At 36.3% G+C, this 19,783-nt stretch overlaps 3 protein-coding genes across 3 annotated transcripts; 1 reads left to right on the top strand and 2 right to left on the bottom strand.

Annotated features, from left to right (window-relative positions):
* Nucleotides 1-1,672: 1,672 nt before the first annotated feature.
* LOC130717606 (uncharacterized) lies at nucleotides 1,673-5,434 on the top strand. The gene is made up of 6 exons (XM_057567902.1): nucleotides 1,673-2,148; nucleotides 2,304-2,469; nucleotides 2,574-2,750; nucleotides 2,857-2,940; nucleotides 3,638-3,719; nucleotides 4,588-5,434. The coding sequence occupies exons 1-6, from the start codon at nucleotides 1,694-1,696 to the stop codon at nucleotides 5,022-5,024; spliced, it is 1,401 nt and encodes a 466-aa protein (XP_057423885.1). The 5' UTR covers nucleotides 1,673-1,693; the 3' UTR covers nucleotides 5,025-5,434.
* A 901-nt stretch (nucleotides 5,435-6,335) lies between these two features.
* Nucleotides 6,336-7,435, bottom strand: LOC130719716 (metacaspase-4-like). The gene is made up of 2 exons (XM_057570328.1): nucleotides 7,039-7,435; nucleotides 6,336-6,949 (listed from the first exon to the last, which is right to left on the bottom strand). Exons 1-2 carry the CDS (start codon nucleotides 7,382-7,384, stop codon nucleotides 6,336-6,338), a joined length of 960 nt encoding a protein of 319 aa, XP_057426311.1. The 5' UTR covers nucleotides 7,385-7,435.
* Nucleotides 7,436-13,600: 6,165 nt separating this feature from the next.
* LOC130719715 (uncharacterized) lies at nucleotides 13,601-14,280 on the bottom strand. The gene is made up of 2 exons (XM_057570326.1): nucleotides 13,975-14,280; nucleotides 13,601-13,859 (listed from the first exon to the last, which is right to left on the bottom strand). Exons 1-2 carry the CDS (start codon nucleotides 14,278-14,280, stop codon nucleotides 13,623-13,625), a joined length of 543 nt encoding a protein of 180 aa, XP_057426309.1. The 3' UTR covers nucleotides 13,601-13,622.
* Between the last annotated feature and the right edge of the window lie 5,503 nt (nucleotides 14,281-19,783).

The raw sequence follows: 19,783 nt of genomic DNA, 5'->3' as shown, positions 1-19,783 counted from the left end.
TTCTAATGTTGGGTAGGCTTTATGGCTCACATCGACTTGTTAGCATTTATTTTCCAAAATCAGCTAATAGATTTTCTTTCCTGATCATTTATAAAAAAATTGGTACCAACACAATATTAGAAAGATAAAATTTCACTCATTCAAGATATTGTCTAAAGGGAGAATGTGATACTTTAACAAAATACCACTCGATATATTATTTTGAAAATTGAATGATTGACATTGGATAATATTGAAAATTTGAAACTACTAAACTATCATTCTCTCTTGTTACCAAGTACACCCTTGTCACCCCAACCAAAACCACCGCATCTCCTAGTCTACCACTCAGGGCCGACCCAACACTAAATGAGACCTAAAGCGGACTTTAGAGTGATACGTTTTTAATTTAATTTTTTTTATTTAACATGTCTTATTTACAAAAAATATGAGGTCTTTTCTTTTTATTTGAGACCTTATTTACGAAAATATGAGGCATTTTTTACTTAATAAAATTTATTTTTCTTTGGAGACAAGTCATTGCTTGGGTCGCTGGGCCCTTGAGCTGGCCCTGCTACCACCTCCAACTCCTCCTAGACCTCCCTCCACCAAACTCATCTACTCCTCCCCAACCCCCACCACCACAAAGGCCTATCCCATCACATCCGATTATCATTGGTTAACAACATAAGTATTCTTTACTTACATTGTTATTATTAGTATCATAAAAGCTTATATAATATTCACCCGCGGCTCTCATTGAAAAGGCTAAAGAGTATATAACTATATACTCCCTCCGTCCCTAATTATAAGCTAAAGTTGAGACTTATGTTTTGTCACTAAATTAATACTCCCTCCGTTCCAAAACTATTGTAGTTTTAACTTTTTTGTTTTTTCCAAAACCATTGTTGTTTTACATTTTCAAAGCACTTTATCTCATTATCTTCCTTCCATGCCCTCATTTAATATTGTATCTCTTAAGTACCACCTCTTATTTCCACCAATCACAATTCTCACAAATTAGTTAACCAATGATTTTCATTCTCTCTCTTTCATATAACTCATATTAAATAAGGGTGTTTCAGTCAAATTATAATATCAATTAATGAACTCTTAAACTAAGTGAAAAAACTAAAACTACAACAGTTTTGGAACGGAGGGAGTATAAGCTAAAGTTGTAAAAACTAATATTTCTTTTCATATTTACCCTTGCATTTATTGGTAGTGGAGCATTATTCATAGTATAATAATTAAAAAGTTCTATCTTAAATAAGGGTAAACATGAAAAGTTGTACATTTTTTTCAAAAACCAATGCATCAATTAAACCTTTCTTAATAAACGTGATTTTTACAACTTTAGCTTATAATTAGGGACGGAGAGAGTATCATATAAAAAACTGCGTGGTTATGTTATGTCAATGAAAATTTGTGATTGTTGGTATACAATAATAAATAAATAAAATAACAAGACCCAAATCCATCTAAAGAAAAAAATAACAACCAATCTATAATCTATGGCGGAAAAAAAACAACAGAAAATATATATTCGACAATAATAATTCAAGTGAGTTTCAAAAAAAATAAAATTCAAGTGGCTCAAATAGCACCTACTGTTGCAAAATTATTATTCTCATTAAAATAATATTTGTAATAAATAAGATTAAATAGTATTAAATTTACAGTAGGGCCCCACCATAATCAAGGAACACGTATTATGACCGCTTATGCAGCAATCCTTATCCGTATTGCTCAGCTGTTCACAATCCCTCACTCGTCCCCACCTCTATTTATCGCCCTTTCCCCCAATTTCCCAAACCGGAGAATTGGTTGTTCCGCTTCTTCTTCCGCCGCATCCACCACCGCAACCCACGGCGGAGGGTTTTATTTTATCATCTCACCACCACCACCCTCCATGTCCTTATTAGGAATCTTCCAGAAACCCGCGGTTTTGAACTTCCTTGTAGACCTCGCCATGTTCATCGCTCCGCTCTGGATTGCGGTTCTCGTCGGCGTCGTGCTCGGCTGGGCTTGGAAACCTAAATGGGCCGCCGCCGTCGACAGTGAACATGCTTGGACCAATTTCTTCCACTTCCGCAGCTTCCCCTGGTTCCCCAATTCGGACCTCCACAACGGACCCGAACCCGACCCGGATTTTTCATACTCCACCAGGTTCGTTTCTTCGATTTTCCATTTTCATTTCATTTCCGTGAAATTTGTGTCCTGAAGGTTAGCTCAAGTGGTAAAAAAGCTCAGGAGTTCGGGGTTCGAAACCGAGGAGTATCTAATTTACTAACATTACTAACAACTAACATTTGTTCGTGCAGTTCGGGCGCGCCTTCTCTGAAAGGCGTGAGCTCGCTGGTAACTGAGCAAGATTTGCGGCAGTTATCGAAGTTAGTTGAGGAGAAAGATGGTGGACTGGCATGGATTCAGATGATGGATCGTTCTACTCAGACCATGAGCTACCAAGCATGGCGTAGGGACCCGGAGGTATGGATTGTTCATTGTTTGTTTTGAATTTGAATTTGAATTTGGTTTGAACTGTTGAATTTGATTGTGTGATGCATGGTTGGTTTGTGAATTTTGTTTGATAGAGTGGACCGCCGCAGTATCGAAGTAGGACTGTTTTTGAGGATGCGAGTGCTGAGTTGGTGAGGGATTTCTTTTGGGATGATGAGTATAGGTTGAAGTGGGATGACATGCTTATACATGCTTCGATTATTGAAGATTGCGCTGTTACCGGAGCAATGATGGTGCATTGGGTGCGCAAGGTTAGTGGTAGGAGGACTATAGGTGTATAGCGTGCTGTTGTGGTGTGTGAGTGTTGTGAGTTTTTTCTTGCATTCTCATATTCTCTGTGGTTTTCGCTTGCTTCAGTTTCCCTTCTTTTGCAGTGATCGAGAGTATATCATTGGTCGTCGAATTTGGAATGCAGGAAATGCTTACTACTGTGTCACAAAGGTATGGAATTGTAAATGCATGTTCTCTCTGTATAATGTAATGGCAGTATGTGAGGGTGCTGGGGTGTAGTAGCTAATAATAGTATCTTTGGATGGAAATCGAAAAGAAGGGTAAAATTCTCATTTTAAGTAAATTATCTATTTAATATAGATCAATGTTTGACATGCGAATAGACCAGAACAAAACATGATGTTCTGTTCTGGTCTTTTTGGTAGATGCACCACGTTTCCTTGCTTATGCCATGTTTGGTTCTGCATTTAATATGCATTAAGTGTGTGTTCGAAGTCCCGTGTGGCAAAATTTTGCATCTCTGTCTGTGAGTTGGGATATGTGTTATCCCGTAAACGGGAAACCAAACATACACTAAATATAGAACAAAATCAAATATGTATTTTGTTCTGTAGTCTGTACTGATCTAATCTGTCTACCCGACATTAGTGTTCTAATCCCTTGTTATAATGGAAGACTGAAATGGTACCCTAGCATGGTCGTCTAATCTTACACTTGACTTTAGTTTTGACTTTGATAAAAATTGAACTCATTATTGGAATTTAATAAGCTATTTCCCGTTTCTTTGAATAGGGATTACATAAGCATGATAATGTTCTCACTTCTCAATCTTTTGAGAGATATCTTTTATATGTTATGTTTCTAGATTTTTTATTTATTTCAACTTGTGGATATTTCACTTCTGCAGGGAGTACCTTGCTCCTCTATGCCAAGGCAGAACAAACCTAAACGAGTCGATCTATATTATTCGAGCTTTTGTATTCGTCCAGGTAATTGGTAGTTTAGGGCTTAACCCTCAAAAGTACTCTTTATTTACCAAGCATTTCACGTATTAAGAAATTATTGATAATTATCAGCTCTGAATTTTGAAAACCTTACTAGTATGTATTATGTCTCGAGCAAGGTCTTTTTAGTAGTTTTTCTTCATAATGTCTTCTTAGATCCTGCTCTGTTCCTTTTAACCATGCTTACTTCCATTAGTTACACTTTTCTCCTTGGAACCTCTTGTTGTCTTCTTTAATGACCAAAACACCTTAGGCGAGTCTTTGCCATCTCTGAACTTTCTATTGGATAGGCAATAATCTGATCTTCTCTTGTACTTTCAATTTTTCATTCATTAATCTGAGCAATCCACCTCAGACTTTTACCTCTTCTATGTTGGTTATTTTCCTCTCTGATACTTCACCAGACAAAGTGTACCACCATACATCTTGTTGGTCGGTGTATAGTAGAGTTTTGATGGGCTGATCTTTACACTTGAACTGTGCAATTTATGTTCTGATGTGATCCCCAATTATCATCTTTAATAATATTCCTAACTTCCATTCCATGTTCTCTGTCTTACTCCCTCTTTACTGGACTAATTTCAGAATTTATTCCTCTCAAATTATCAATGAAGACTTAGTTAATATTTCATAAAAAATGCTGTCCTATAATCGGGAACTAACAGGGACTCAATTAAAGTGATTTTGGTTTCATATAAATGATGGACCATGAAACAATTGTTTGTTTTCCTCAAAGTCAAAGTAGGATTTCTAGAATCAAGAATCAAAGAAATCGTTAGATTCTGTTCTGTTTTTATTGATTATGATTTTATGGAAAAAAGACTTATGTGCGTCTATTGCATATGTGGATCAGTTAAATCAAGAAAAGATGGCCAGCTGACTGCATGCGAGGTGTTATTGTTTCACTATGAGGATATGGGCATACCCTGGGAAATCGCTAAGCTTGGAGTTCGCCAGGGCATGTGGGGAGCTGTGAAGAAGTTTGATCCAGCACTACGGATATATGAGAAAGAAAGGGCTTCTGGTGCATTATCACGCTGTGCTAACGCTGCTAAAATCAACACTAAAGTAACTCCAGACTATCTGAGATGTCTGGAAGAAACAACTGGTAACTTGTTGGAGAATGAAAATCAGGACTCTTCTGTCAAACCAATTGGGAGGAACATACCTAAGCTTCTAGTTGTTGGTGGAGCCATCGCGCTTGCCTGCACTCTTGATCAAGGACTAGTAACTAAGGCAGTTATATTTGGAGTAGCTCGAAGGTTTGCGAAAATTGGAAGGAGGTTGTGACTTGTTGATGCATAACGTTTTCAGCATCTTTGAGAAATTGCTAGCTAAGTCTTTCTGGCAGTAGAATTGAAACTGATATGTGACTTGCTTTCAAGTCTGTTTACAGTGGATCTAGTTGGAATGGTAGTATTCTTTCTCCATTAGTTTGGGTCACGAGCCACGACGCAGCTTTTAAGTGGAATTTATGACAATTGTATATTTAAGTCATTGAAGATTATCTTGCTGCAGGAATAACACCAAATATTTGGTTTTTTCTTTGGTTCAGGTCTTCTTGTTAGCCCCCCGGCCCCCTCTTTCTTTCTAGTTTTTACCTTTTAGTTTTGTTTTGTATATCATCTTCATAATTTGATTATGAAGACACATTGAACAAGATATGGTTCTCAGAATTTGATTGCACGGAAGTTTGATTATTGTCGTGTTTCTCTGTAGATAAAAGAAGTACAGTTTCTGATGAAAGAACCCAGTCCTAAGTAGTCATAGAAACATAAATACTTTAACATAAACATCTGCTAAAATGTTCATCGATGCAACATTTCAATCTCATCAGTAATCAAATCAGTAGAAAATTTGATCTTATACGAGAAATCAACACATAAAACATGCTATCTATAATATCAAGAAGTTGTAGACATAAATCACATTTTGTCAATGAGACATAGGAAAGCTAATCCTCCGAGATGATTCATACTTTGCAATGGGCAGTTAATAGAATGTGCGTACATAATTCAATATGAAACTTAAATAACAGAAAACAACAATTTAAATCCAAATCTCATAGTACTTTGCAATGGGCAGTTAATAGAATGTGCGTACATAATTCAATATGAAACTTAAATAACAGAAAACAACAATTTAAATCCAAATCTCATAGTACTTTGCAATGGGCAGTTAATAGAATTTGCGTACATAATTCAATATGAAACTTAAATAACAGAAAACAACAATTTAAATCCAAATCTCATAGTTTGTTGGATGCAAACCAAACTATAAACATTAGGTTAAGAACCCATGAACTCATCTATGAATTATCATTTATCAGAGTAAAAGTTGTATTATTGATAGAATGGATAAGTATTTGTACATCAGTCAACTGCTTCTGTTAGCCAGTAGCCACTCAAACTATCGAACTGAAACCAGTAAAACTGCCTCTTAATCAACTTAACTGAATCTAACTAGAAGAATTTTTCTATCTAAACTCTATTACTAAACCTAAAGAAACATGAACCAATTGAACTAAGGTGAAAAATAAAAGTCTCCCAAAATGAACCAAATTGCATATATGGATTCCAAAAGTCTCCAACATAAGATCGATCAGCACACAAAAGAAGCATAAGCGTGGTTGGGGTCATTGCATCGGAGACTAGGTACTTCTCCTCCAAGTTTCTCCATAGCCTTTTGAGCGAGCTGTAAGTTTGTGACTTCACCATGAGTCTCTTCAATTACATCGAGTATGGCATTGGTAAAACCACCGTATAATGTGTGCGGAGGAGAAGTGGTTGTGGAAGAAGCTCCTCCCTTTGGTGATGGGGGAAAGAATAATTCAGATGGAAACTTCTCATTAAGAGGGCCAGTTTGAGGCCTTGACTGAATAGGGCTGGGGGTGTTTTGATCACGTCGGAAAGGCATCAACAGAATTACACGAGGTAAATCATCATCATCAGTCTCCTCAATGGGGTTGCGGACATCGACAGAACACAAGTCGGTGCGTTGCAAAGTTTTTTTAAGATCCATAGTGGAAAGATCATGTCTCACAGGGAAAAGATCCTCCTTTTTAGGTTGTCTTTCCATCAAAACTTGGAACAGTGTTGGTTTTTTTATAGGAAATGAACAAGAACACGCAGCAGGTTCAATCAGGCAATCAGATACCATGGTCAGATTACAACCCTTTCGGCGGGCTGAAACTATAAATCCCCTGAAACGATTTTCTGTTTGTTTGCAAAGAAATAAATTAGTCCAGATTAAATTAAATTATGAAATTTATATAATGAAATCAAGCAAAAGTGAGGGTACGTACCACGGAGGTGATATTTATCAGCGGTAATAATACAACCATCAGAACAGCCATAGGCTATGAGGTGGACGTAGAGGATGTCACCTGGCTTAGCAGACCGAACCAGCGAGCCTAGCATAATTCCAATGTTTCTGCCAGTGGGTGTGTTGATCGCTTCTTCTTCTTCTTCTTCCTCCTGAATCATGAGGGTGATGTTATCCTCTGAAAACCCACGCAGTTTCATGAGGTTCTCTTTCATCCTCAATATCTGCCCTTTCACATCGACACTGTTCATCTGCGGGTCTGGGTGCTTCAATCCAATCAACACAGCCTTCTTCTTATTCAGATACATCTCAGGCAATGGATCCATGTTATCTTCAATCTTCAATGGCGGTTACGTAGTCGGAGAGAAGAACCCTAACAAAGGTATCAGACGTGTGCTTTGATTGGTGTGGAGGCGTGGTTTATATAGGTATCGCAATTCATATTTTAAAAAATAGTTAATCTTTAAGAAAATAGAATAATACATAATAGAATAGATAATCTTAAAAAAATCATTGAAAATTATTTTAGTAATGAATCAATATCAATATCAATATCAATCAATATCAAAATCAAAGTATATTAGAAAAGAAGAACTTCCATAGTGACGTGTCAGCACCAGATTAATTCTTCGTGACGTGTCAACACCAGATTAATTCTCATAAAAATTATTTCACGTGTCAATTTGTTTGAGGATATAATTTTCAATTGATATATGTTTTAATTTTATATATTCTAACCTAATTAATTGATATTATTTTAGAAGATATAATTTTCAATTGATATATGTTTTAATTTTATATATTCTAAAATAATTGATTGATATTATTTTAAAAGATAAGATTTGGTCTTTTAATTTATTTTAAATTTATTTTTAGAATATATTGATTAATTTTCTCTTCTTAATCAAAAGCAAAAGGATTGAGGAAAAGAAAATCTTCTAGGGTGCAGAATATTCACTAATTGGAAAAAAAAATAACACGTGTCATTATCAGATTAATTCTCATAAAAAAATACATTTTAAAATTTTAGATTTGATTAGGATTTATGTTGTTTATTTCTTGATTTTATCTTAATTTATTTTTGATTTATTTTTAGAGTAAAAAAATACATTTTTAAATTTTAGATTTGATTAGGATTTAGGTGGTTTATTTCTTGATTTTATCTTAATTTATTTATTATTTATTTTTAGAGTCTTAATTAATATATCCCAAGCTTTTTTTTAAAAAGAGTGAGTTTGAAAGTTATAGCTTAAGTTAATTTGTTAATATATTCCCAAATAATAATAATAATAATAATAATAATAATAATAATAATAATAATAATATATGTGTGCGGATATGGGCCGGTTGGGTACTATAGTGCCCATACCCGCACTCATACCCACTATTTTTTGCGGGTAATTATCTATACTCAACCTCATACCCATTTAGCGGTTTTTTACCCTACCCGTAGTGAGTATTTTTTGCGGGTACCCTATGATTTTGAGACCCATTGTCATCCATAGATTTAGATTTTAGCAAAGATGGATAGCTTCCTGTAATGACATTGAATTGTCTAAAGGTGGAGAGCTTCGAGTTGCTACCCACGTGAGTATGGAGACGGGGTACATGTAATTTTTAAAAACGCGGGTATGGAGATGGTACTATAGTACCTACCCATTTTCATCCCTATTTAGTTGGAATAAACACAATAATGTTATACTTTATGATATATCTTACACAATCCTGATTTGTGCTACTATCACATTAATTTTTTTTGGCTTAATTGCACTTTTGGTCCCCCAACTATCGCCTTCCTGCAAAATTGGTCCTTAAACTTCAAAATTAGCAAAAATGGTCCTCCAACTATACATGCCGTTGCAATTTTGGTCTTCCGTTAGCATTCCGTCAGGAAACTAACGTGAGAAGCTGATGTGGCTCACTCACATGCTTCTCACGTGACCATTCAGGAGAGAGAGTGATGACTGGACAAACATGTGCGTGTCACGTGACACTAAAGGGTGTAATCAGGTCAAAATTAGGGTTTTCAATTTCATAACCTAAGGGACCAAAATTGCAGCTAATAGAAAACCCTAGGAGAAGAGAACGAAGGAGGGCGAAGACGATGACGGCGAAGAAGAAGACGACGCCGGCGAAGAAGAAGACGACGCCGGCGAAGAAGATGACGCCGACGAAGAAGACGACGCCGACGAAGAAGGCAACGGTGAAGAAAACCACCCCGGCGAAGATAGCAGCGGCGAACAAGCTCAACGGTGCTAAGAAGGGGACCCCGACGAAGAAACCATTGGCGAAGAAGACAACCCCGAGGAAAGCGATTGAGAAGAACGTGGACTGTGACAAGGAAGAAGCAAGTGGTGTGGTCCCAGAACGTGAACTTTTTCCGGATGCTGTTCCTTTGCCCTCTACCCATGTGCGAAGGTAAGATTTTTTATTCTTCCCTTTATCTTTATGTCATGTTGAATGGGTTGTTGAATTAAATCAATGTTGTTTGTTGTCCTTTTGTGGTTTGGAGTAAATGTTGTATCTTAATCTTGTCCTTTGTTTTGTCCAGCTCCTTAGTGACTAATAGTATAAAAATACTGCTGCATCATGGTGGAAAGTTGACCTTTGAACCCAGAATTGAATATGTTGGTGGTTCTGTAGAACAATTGGTTGAGTGGGACACATATGTAATATCTTCTATTGAGATGGGTAAGGAGGTATTTAGATTGGGGTATAAGGCTTTTAAAGCTTTATGGTACAGGCACCCTGGGGCACTAGGTCGAATAGGGTTTAGGCGTATAATCACTGATAAGGATGTGCACCAATTTTGTTCTGATGTTAAGGGGTATAATCTAGTCCATGTATTTGTTGAGCATGCCAATGAGATATCATTAGATGCTGTTGACTCAGATGATGATGTGGCAATAGTTGATAGGTTGGATGTGATTTGTGGGAAGTTGCTTCAAGGTGAAAAGGATGTGGAGAAGGATAAGGTGATTCAAGAGGAGGTTGTTTCTGTGGAAAAAGAGGTTGAGAAGGACATTGGTTCTGTGGTCCTAGAGTGTGAGAGACAAGTGGAAAAAGAGGCTGAGAAGGAGATTGGTTCTGTGGTACTAGAGTGTGAGAGGCAAGTGGAAAAAGAGGCTGAGAAGGAGAACCAAGTGGTAGGAGAACAAGCTGGGAAGGAGAAGGTAGTGGTAGAAGAGGCTGAGAAGGAGAACCAAGTGGTAGGAGAACAAGCTGGGAAGGAGAAGGTAGTGGTAGAACAGGCTGAGAAGGAGAACCAAGGGGTGGGAGGAGAGGAAGATGATGAGTCATATCACCCTAACAGTGATGACAGTGATGATTCCTCAGTGGTGTCACTAGATGATAGTGACTATGAGGAAAACTGGGACTGGACCACAATCTTGCCTCGTGAGTCCCTTCTTGATATACCTCATGATGCTCCACCACCTGATCTGTATGAACTTTCATTACCTGTAGACACTAATGATCCAGGAGCAACATACTCAGATTTTGAAGATGAAGATGGGGATTCTGATGATTTAGAGAGTCCATCTGAAGGAGAAGGAGAGGGAAGGGCAAGGAGATACCCCAGGTTTAGGCCTGTAGAAGATGGTGATGGTGTGAACTTTGTCCTTGGTCAGGTATTTGACAGTAAGGATATTTTTATTCATGCTGTTAAGGAATTTGCTCTGCAACATAAGAAAGATCTGAAAATAGTGAAGAATGACAAGAAGAGGGTTGTTGTTAATTGTGTCAAAGGCTGCCCATTTAATTTGAGAATCAGTAAAACAAATAGCAGGCACTACTTCCTGCTTGTCACATATGAGGCTGCTCACAATTGTTGCAGGTAAAATCTAATCTTCCTATCTTTGTTTTGTACTTTTTTAAATTTTATTTTGAATTTTGGAATGTTTTTTTTTTGTTCCAGGTCTGCATCAAATAGGCAGGCTAAGACTCTTTTTATGGCTAGGAAGTTTATGCCTCTTCTTAGGCACAGTCCTAACTTGAGCATACCTGGATTAATTGAAGAAGCAAGGAGTAGGTGGGGTATACATTTGGGGTGGTGGAAAGCTTACAGAGCAAAAGTCAAGGCTCTAGAGATGATTCAAGGTGCATGTACTGACCAGTACGGCCACTTGAGAAATTATGCTCATGAACTGCTGAGAAGCAATCCTGGCAGCACTGTGATCATCAAGTGTGAGGAGGGACCTAAAGGGCCAGTGTTTATGAGAATATATGTTTGTTTGGCTGCAACAAAACAGGCCTTTGCAAACACATGTAGACCACTAATTGGTCTAGATGGATGTTTTTTGAAAGGCACTTATGGAGGGCAACTCCTAGCAGCTGTAGGGAAGGATGGAAACAATCAAATGTTTCCAATATGCTATGCTGTGGTGGAGGCAGAAACTAAGGACTCTTGGAACTGGTTTGTGAGTTTGTTGTTGGAGGATCTAGACCAAATTAAGAAGAAAAAGTGGGCTTTTATCTCTGATCAGCAGAAGGTAAAATCTAATCTTCTTATTTATGTTTTGTACTTATTTAAATTTTTGTTTTGACATTTGGAATGGTTTTTATTTGCAGGGTTTGGTTCCTACCCTACAGGAGCTCATTCCTGATGTTGACCACAGACTATGTGTGAAGCATATCTATGGTAACTTCAGGAAGAAATATCCAGGATCAGAATTGAAAGTTGCATTGTGGAAGGCAGCCAGGGCAAGCACAGTGCAGGAGTGGAAGCAAGAAATGGAATTGATGAAGGCATTTAGTGAAGAGGCTTACAATGACATGATGAGGCTGCCAGCAAAGCAGTGGGCAAGATCAGCATATAGCACAGACACAAGATGTGATTTGCAGGTCAACAATATGTGCGAGGCATTTAATATGGCAGTGTTGGAGCATAGGGACAAACCCATTATTTCTCTGCTAGAGGGGCTGAAGTTTTACATCAACAATAGGATTGTCAAGCAGAGACAATTGATGCTGAGATGGAAGACTTCAATCATATGCCCACTGATTCAGCAAAGGTTGGAATTCTCCAAGGAAGCAGCTGATAAATGCGTAGCAGTTTGGAATGGTTCTGACAATTTCAGACACTTCCAAGTGAAGAGAGATTCTGATTCTTATGTTGTAGACCTGGAAGAAAGGACATGTGCCTGCAGGAGATGGCAGTTAACAGGCATTCCTTGCTCACATTCCATTGCATGTATGTGGTTTGCACGCCGGAACCCTGAGAATTATGTGGATCCAAGCTACAGGTAAATTACATTTGTAGTTCTGAATTAATTGTGTTTTATTGTAGTTCTATTTGTAATTGTTGTTGTTCAATTTGTCATCCTAGGAAATCAACTTTTCTGGAAACATATTCCTATCTGATCCAGCCTAATAATGGGCCTAAGCTATGGCCAGAAGATCCTGCCCCACCCATTAACCCTTCCTTTGTAAGAAGAGCTCCTGGGAGGCCAAAGAAGGCTAGAAACAAGGCAAATGATGAGAAGAAGAACCCTACAAAGCTGAAGAAGGGAGGCCATGCACTGAAATGTAGAAGATGTGGAGTAGAAGGGCACAATGTAAGAACTTGCAAGGCCAAGGACCTAGCGGACAGAGAGATTCCTGTTGGAGGGAATAAGGTTTGATACTTGTCTAAATCTTTGCACTTCACTGTATACCTATTTCTAATCTAATTGTTCTGAAGAATATTTTTTCATTTTGCAGGATAACACTTCAATACTGCAGCCTGAGCAGAGGGAAGTGCAAACTACTCAAAATGCAACACAAGATGCACCTCCTGTGAGTCAGTCTCAGCCTGAAGCTCCTATTAGCCAGTCTCAGCCTCCGCAGGCTCCACAGACTCAAACAAATGAAGCTGGATCAAAGGAGAAAGATAAGGGGAAAGGGAAAGGGAAACAACCAACTAAAGCAAAAACTGCAAAGGGGGGAAAGAAGAGGAAGCTTGGAGAAGCTAGTGGAACAAAGTAGTATTAGGATTGAAAATTTGTAATGTGGTTTAAGCATAGATGCCACTTTTGTGCTTTATGACTTTGAGCAATGTGACTCTATTTTAAGGTTTCTGTAATGTTCTTAAGGCCTAAGTGCCACTTGAGTGATCTGACTATGTGTGTTTGATGACAATGTTATTTTGTTCTGAAGGCCTAAGTGCCAATGCTATGTTCAATGTTATTTTGTTTTGACAATGGAAGGCCTAAGTGTCTATGTTATGTTCATTGTGCCTATGTTATGTCCACTTCATTTTGCAGGATAACACTTCAATATTTTGTTGGTTTAGTTATGAATTTGATGACAATGCAAGGCCAAAGTGCAAATGTTATGTTGTTGGTTTAGTTCTGAATTTGATCACATTGCAGGGCCACTTTTATGTCAAGGATGTCCACTGTTATCATGGTTTATCATGGTTCAATTTGTAGATGGCTAAAAAGAGACATGGTACAATTCTGAATAGTAACATGTCTCTAATTCATTCATGAAACATCAACTTAAATGTCATAGAAATCATACAAGACTCTAATAAATACATAACAACATTACACCTAAAACAAATTACAGTGGACCTAATTTCCCCTATTTGAATACAACAGCAAAAACCAACAGAATGATCAAAGCCATGATCAAAACAATACAAGTCCCCAATGAAATCTCCAAAAGCCTTTCCTTCTTCTTCATAGCATCAATCTTCCTCAACAGTGAACCAATAATTTTCTTCTCCCTTGCATTTTCTTCATCAGACTTGTCATATTTTCCTAGTCCATGATATTCATCATACCATACAAAGAACCTGCATACTCTCTTGCCATGAATCTGCAAAATCAGAGCACATAAGAGACCAAATAAATTTTCGATGACAATGGGGAAGAAGAGACCACATAACAGATCTATGAGAGAAATGACAAGACAATGGGGGAAGAACACGAACCTTGAACAGTCCACAACCATAAAATTTTCGCCCAGGGTTCTCACCAGTCCAGGATGTAACAGCAGGAGCCTCAAAACCACAATCGCACAACGGACCCCCCTTCCTCCTCTGTGAACCAGAATACGAGCCACAACTTTGAGACCCACCACCCATTTCCTTCCACCCTTCCCTTGGAGGTGCTCGCATATCCTTCTTCTTCGATTTCCAGGTAGTGATTTCAGAAGGACATGCAAGTAATGAAAACCCCTCTCCTAAGGGCTCAGGTGAAGAAGACAATGATGGAGGAGATGACCGTTGGGGCTTCATAGTGTCACGTGACACGCACATGTTTGTCCAGTCATCACTCTCTCTCCTGAATGGTCACGTGAGAAGCATGTGAGTGAGCCACATCAGCTTCTCACGTTAGTTTCCTGACGGAATGCTAACGGAAGACCAAAATTGCAACGACATGTATAGTTGGAGGACCATTTTTGCTAATTTTGAAGTTTAAGGACCAATTTTGCAGGAAGGCGATAGTTGGGGGACCAAAAGTGCAATTAAGCCATTTTTTTTTTAAGATTAATATGTTGATAATTCCTTATATCTATGATTTGTGTTATCGTCTTCATATTTACGAAGAATGTGAAACGAGTTCCTCTTGGTCTCAATCGGGCTTAGAAGAGAAGTCTTTATGTCCACTTTACTCATCAATTCTGACTTTTCTATTTCATTCGTTGTTTAATATATTTTTAATAATCAAAGTATTAATTAATGTATCAAATACAATAGACATATTTCCCGTGCAACGCGCGGGTAAAAAACACTAGTAATAATAATAACAATAACTTGAGTTCAAAAAAAAAATAATAACTTAAACATAAAATTGATCTAATTTCATAAAAGCCTTTTCATAATGATTTTAAAACATTTTATTAGATTTAACATTGATTAATTCCATTTTCCAATGAAGCAAAAAAAACATTAATTAATTCCGTCAAAAAAAAATTGATTAATCCGTAAAAAAACATTGAATAAGAATTTTAAATAATATAGTTAAAACATAAGCTTAACTGCACTTTTGGTCCCTACTTATATCATTTGTGTGAAAATGGTCCCTGAATAAAACATTTGCATTTTTCGTCCCTAACTTATGCCTCCGTTAGCACTTTTAATTTTCGGTCCTCTATCCGTTAGAAATCTAACGATATATGGGAAAAAAAATTAATAAACTAAAAATCATTATATTCATCTCCGAAACCTCAAACATCTTCTTCATCATTAAAATGCGCGGGCAACAACAATCAGAAATTGATAATCTTAGAGGTAATTTTGCGTCTTTGAAGGAACAAATAGACGATGAAGAGTAGACTAACCAAAAGTGAAAATGAAAAATGGAAAAGAACCAGAATAGAAAAAATTAAGAATTACCGATGGCTTGAACTTCAGTAGTTTTCCACAGAAATGACCATATTACCGACAATTATGTCCATTGGTAATTAACGATGGTTGGAAACTATCGGTAACTACCCACAGTTAGGCACATCTGTTGGTAAACAATTACCGAAGGTTCGGCGGTCGTCGGTAAAACCTCATTACTGACGGTTTTAATTGCGTACCGATGGTTTTTAAGCGTCGGTCATAAGTTGTTTTTTTAGTGAAATTCTACACATCAATTACATGAATAGAAGGGAAGAACTCCAAAAATCAAAATGCAACAAAGAATTGTCACCCCTATATGCTTCAATGTGTGCTTGGTTGTCACTTGGTTGATAGTTCGACAGAACAACCCACCAGAAAATTTAAAAACCTTCAAATTCATAATTGAAATTAAGAAGGTAGAAAAGAAGACAAAAGAGAAGGCATAATATGATAGGGAATTACAGAATCTTGATCTCCACTATAGTGAGAACAAAACATGGCTCTGTTAATTAGCACTTAAAAACCTGTATATGAACCTTCAACTTCAACTGAGAGAGTAAGCTCAACAAGAAGAATGAAAACTGCTGGTTTTATGTACCTATAAATTAAGACCCAAACTCCAGACTTTAATGAGTGATCCAACAAATGGGAGTGTAGGTACTTCCATTGATATATTCTTTTTTAGCATTGTGTTGTCTGTAAGGTGATGGATGAATCTCCGATGTAGAATTTCTCATATTTATGTCTGGACAATGAAACCGGAACTGGTTAAAAGTATGTTCCATTTTGTCAATCAATGACCAATTCATAACCAAACAACTATGCAATATCCTTTTACATCTTTGGGGTATAAACTTCAAGTCCAAAGACTCTTATATTTTTGCAAATGAATTGCTTCTTTATATGTTGGTCAACCACACATTAATATGGGTTCAATATTCTCGCACGTATAATATTGAGCGCTACTTATCTGTCAACAATTTTTCAAGTTCTTGGTTCCTTATTTCAACTTGTCAATAATCACAGGTACCTGAACCTCTTCAAGAGGTTTAAACAGTTTTCATAATCTCTACACTTTTCATGATAATTTTCCTCATAACAAGACCATCTTCCTTCTCTCAAATTTATCTTTGGAACCAAGTTTAGGCATGCCTTAGCCTAATAAAATTTCAATAGAGAAGGACATTTGCAGCATAAAGAAATTTAGAAATCCCTTTTAGCCAGAGAATGCATTCTTTTGAACTTTAGGTTCATATTATTGTGTGCGAGTATATATAAGCATTCTACACAAATTTATATAGCTGCTTAGTTTTTCTCTCCTCCTGATGCCGAGAAATAACGATAAGTAAGATATGCAATATCTTCTAGGAATAGCTCAAATTCAGACAACTTTCTTTTAATCTCATCAAAGTGTTGTCTGCTGGACAATTGAGAAAACATAGCTCACATAAAAAGTTCTTAGATGAGAATTATTAGGTTCCTGACAATGAACCAATTCAATGGAGAGAATTATAATGATTCATTTGCTTGATGCATATAGATATTGTTAGTCATCACATGTCCAAAAAAATAAGTAAGCACATTTGTTCTCTTAATAATTGTCTAGCTGTAAATAAGAAGCATTTAGCTGAATATCTTTGCCAGATCATTTTAAATATGAACATGTGCAACTTGACATTCAAAATCATGTCACATACCAACTTGGTCAAGGTTGAAAATTTCACTCTATCAAGATCGATGTATCGATAAACACTGAATATGTGCACATGTATCACATCAAATATATTCAAGAATCATAGGGAATTCCCCTTACTTTGCCACAATTTTAATTTTTGGTTTTGAGAACAACATCTGGAAAATAGACTTTCGCATCATAAGACTCGGGATGGTCTAACCGGTCATATGCCAATCACAATCACTTCTTTCATATGAAGAACTTCGCTAATCAAAATAATGCTTCAATATTTCAAAGAATATTTTCTCGCATTTTGAATCTTTCAGGGGTTTTCACATTTTTTATCTTCATACTTTGATATCACTAGTTGGGGAAATTGGAGATCTCAAAATAGAAGTCTCTAAATCATACTTGAATCTTATGATTCTTATCATTCTTCCCCTTAAGTGTGAGTTACCACCACATTACTATACTATTACTTTGAGATTTCATAGGTCTCGTATGGAGAACCACCATATAATATCATATATGTCATCATGTCCTTCTGGGACAATTAACCATCCTTCAATAAAATATCACAACTTTTATCAATGAAATATTTGCTTTCGAATTGTAGGGAAATAAGGGAAGGAAAGTTGTGCCGTGGAAGAACCACTGCCTTGAAAGCAAAATTCCGGCAGACTTCCGGTGCAATCCAGTGCCGGATTTGCTACCCAAGGTTAACACAGTTACACACAAGATATTGTGCATTTAGAACCTTAGCGTGTTAGAGTCTATGCAACAATGCTCAGAAATCCGTTCAAAAGAAGGTTTTTCATGTCACCACCCACTATGATCACATTTATCATATAACCTCCAGCCATATGAAAAGATGAAGACATTTTTCTTTTTCACGTGAAAACCCATTAACCAAAGGCAATAAAATCAAAGTCTTGAAAGCCCTCTGAAAACATTGCCAATCAAAGTTTTAAAATTGTAAAGGAATACGTTTCCAACCAAGGGATAAAACGCATGGGACTTTGGAAACTTTATGACAAAACAAAACTGGTGGAGTCATAAAAGAGATTAGCTTAACGGTGCAAGACCAAAATAAGACACCAATTAAACCTTTCAATTTCTTGTTGGGTAACTGAAGAAAAGAAAAATAAATATTCAAATAAATTTTCTTGAATGTCATTATTCCAACAATCCCCACTAACATAGCCAGCAACCTATTTATCCAAGGCATTGGTTATTGCTTTTGAAAAAACACTCCCGAAAAATAGCTATTCACATCCAAAAATAGCTAATCACGGCCAAGGCATCAATCCTTTCAATCTTTCTCTTTGGAACATGTTATATGTTTTTTTTTCTTATGAATCTTCTGGATTCATAGCTAGCTAGTTATAATAAAATAACATCTTTTATCTATGAACGTTGAAATAACAACTTATAAACAACCAGTAATTTCACTTTTTCTTTTCATGAATCTTCAGGATTCAAAAATTGAGTACATCATATACAATGTATTATGCTATAAATCATCATACTATGGTTCTTCTGGACTCATAGTTTATATTATTTTATGAATCTTCTGGATCCATAGCTAGAGTACATCATACTTCTTATGATGAATCTTCAGGATTCATAAACAAATTTCTTGTCTTCTGATGAATCTTCAGGATTCATAAGAAATTTTTCTTCCAAATCTTCTAATGAATCTTCAAGATTCATAAACAAATTTCTTGTCTTCTAGATCTTCTAATGAATCTTCAGGATTCATAAATAAAAATTCTTCCAGATATTCTGATGAATCTTCATGATTCATAAGAAAATTTTCTTCCAGATCTTCTAATGAATCTTCAGGATTCTTAAAAAAAATTGCTATTAAAAGAATGGATACGCATATGAGAATAGATGAAGAGAAACCATATTTGGACTAACGAATTAATAGAAAAAAAATTCCAAAACACTACTTGGACTCCATGGTAGTTTCACTATATCCAATTAGAGCTTCGTGCTGATAACGTGTTATAAAATGAAGTCTAAACAAGTGATGAAAGAGATGAGAGAAGAGAAACAAGAGCAAGAAAAGATACAAATGTTGTGAATGGAGGTGCTCATCTTGATGCATCTTCTTTGTATTTATAGGGGTGGATATGGATGAAATGCTAAGTTACATGGGCTTGGGTTTGGCCCATGATAGTCATCCAAATTATTCATAACAGTTTTTAGTTCCAATAAAATAGTGATGTATTGGCATTTGGCACAATAAGAATAAAAAAGCGGGAGATTAGGCTAAAAAAATTCCAAGTAAAGTCTAGCAAAAAGTGTTTAGCACTTTAGCTGCAAAAAACTGCCCTTTGACTACCAAAAACGCTAGTTAAATTTTATAGTTAAATTTACTTCTCTAACCCTCATATAAATCTAAAATCAGACAAATCCCCCTAGAAATTGATATTCTTCATTTGGAATTAAAAAATATTGAAACTGTCAAGTTGCTTTATCTAAATATTGATTTAATTTTTGAGAAAAAAATTCATGCAATGATTCGTGAATGTGAGAAAGATGAAGTGTAAAAAAAATTACACTTTTAGTGTATCAAAAATAAATTTTTTATTTTTTTCTCATTTATTTAATTACTAGATATAGCAACTCCCAAATTTTTCCAATGGTGAGGAACTGATGATCCATATTCTGAACTAAATCAAATTTTTAAATGTAACTATAAGTACAAATGATCATATGACAAACATA

The sequence above is a fragment of the Lotus japonicus genome, chromosome 5 (assembly GCF_012489685.1).
Source record: "Lotus japonicus ecotype B-129 chromosome 5, LjGifu_v1.2".
Lineage (NCBI taxonomy): Eukaryota > Viridiplantae > Streptophyta > Magnoliopsida > Fabales > Fabaceae > Lotus > Lotus japonicus.
The sequence above is the reverse complement of the archived record's forward strand: the minus strand, read 5'-3'. Positions and strand labels throughout refer to the sequence as shown.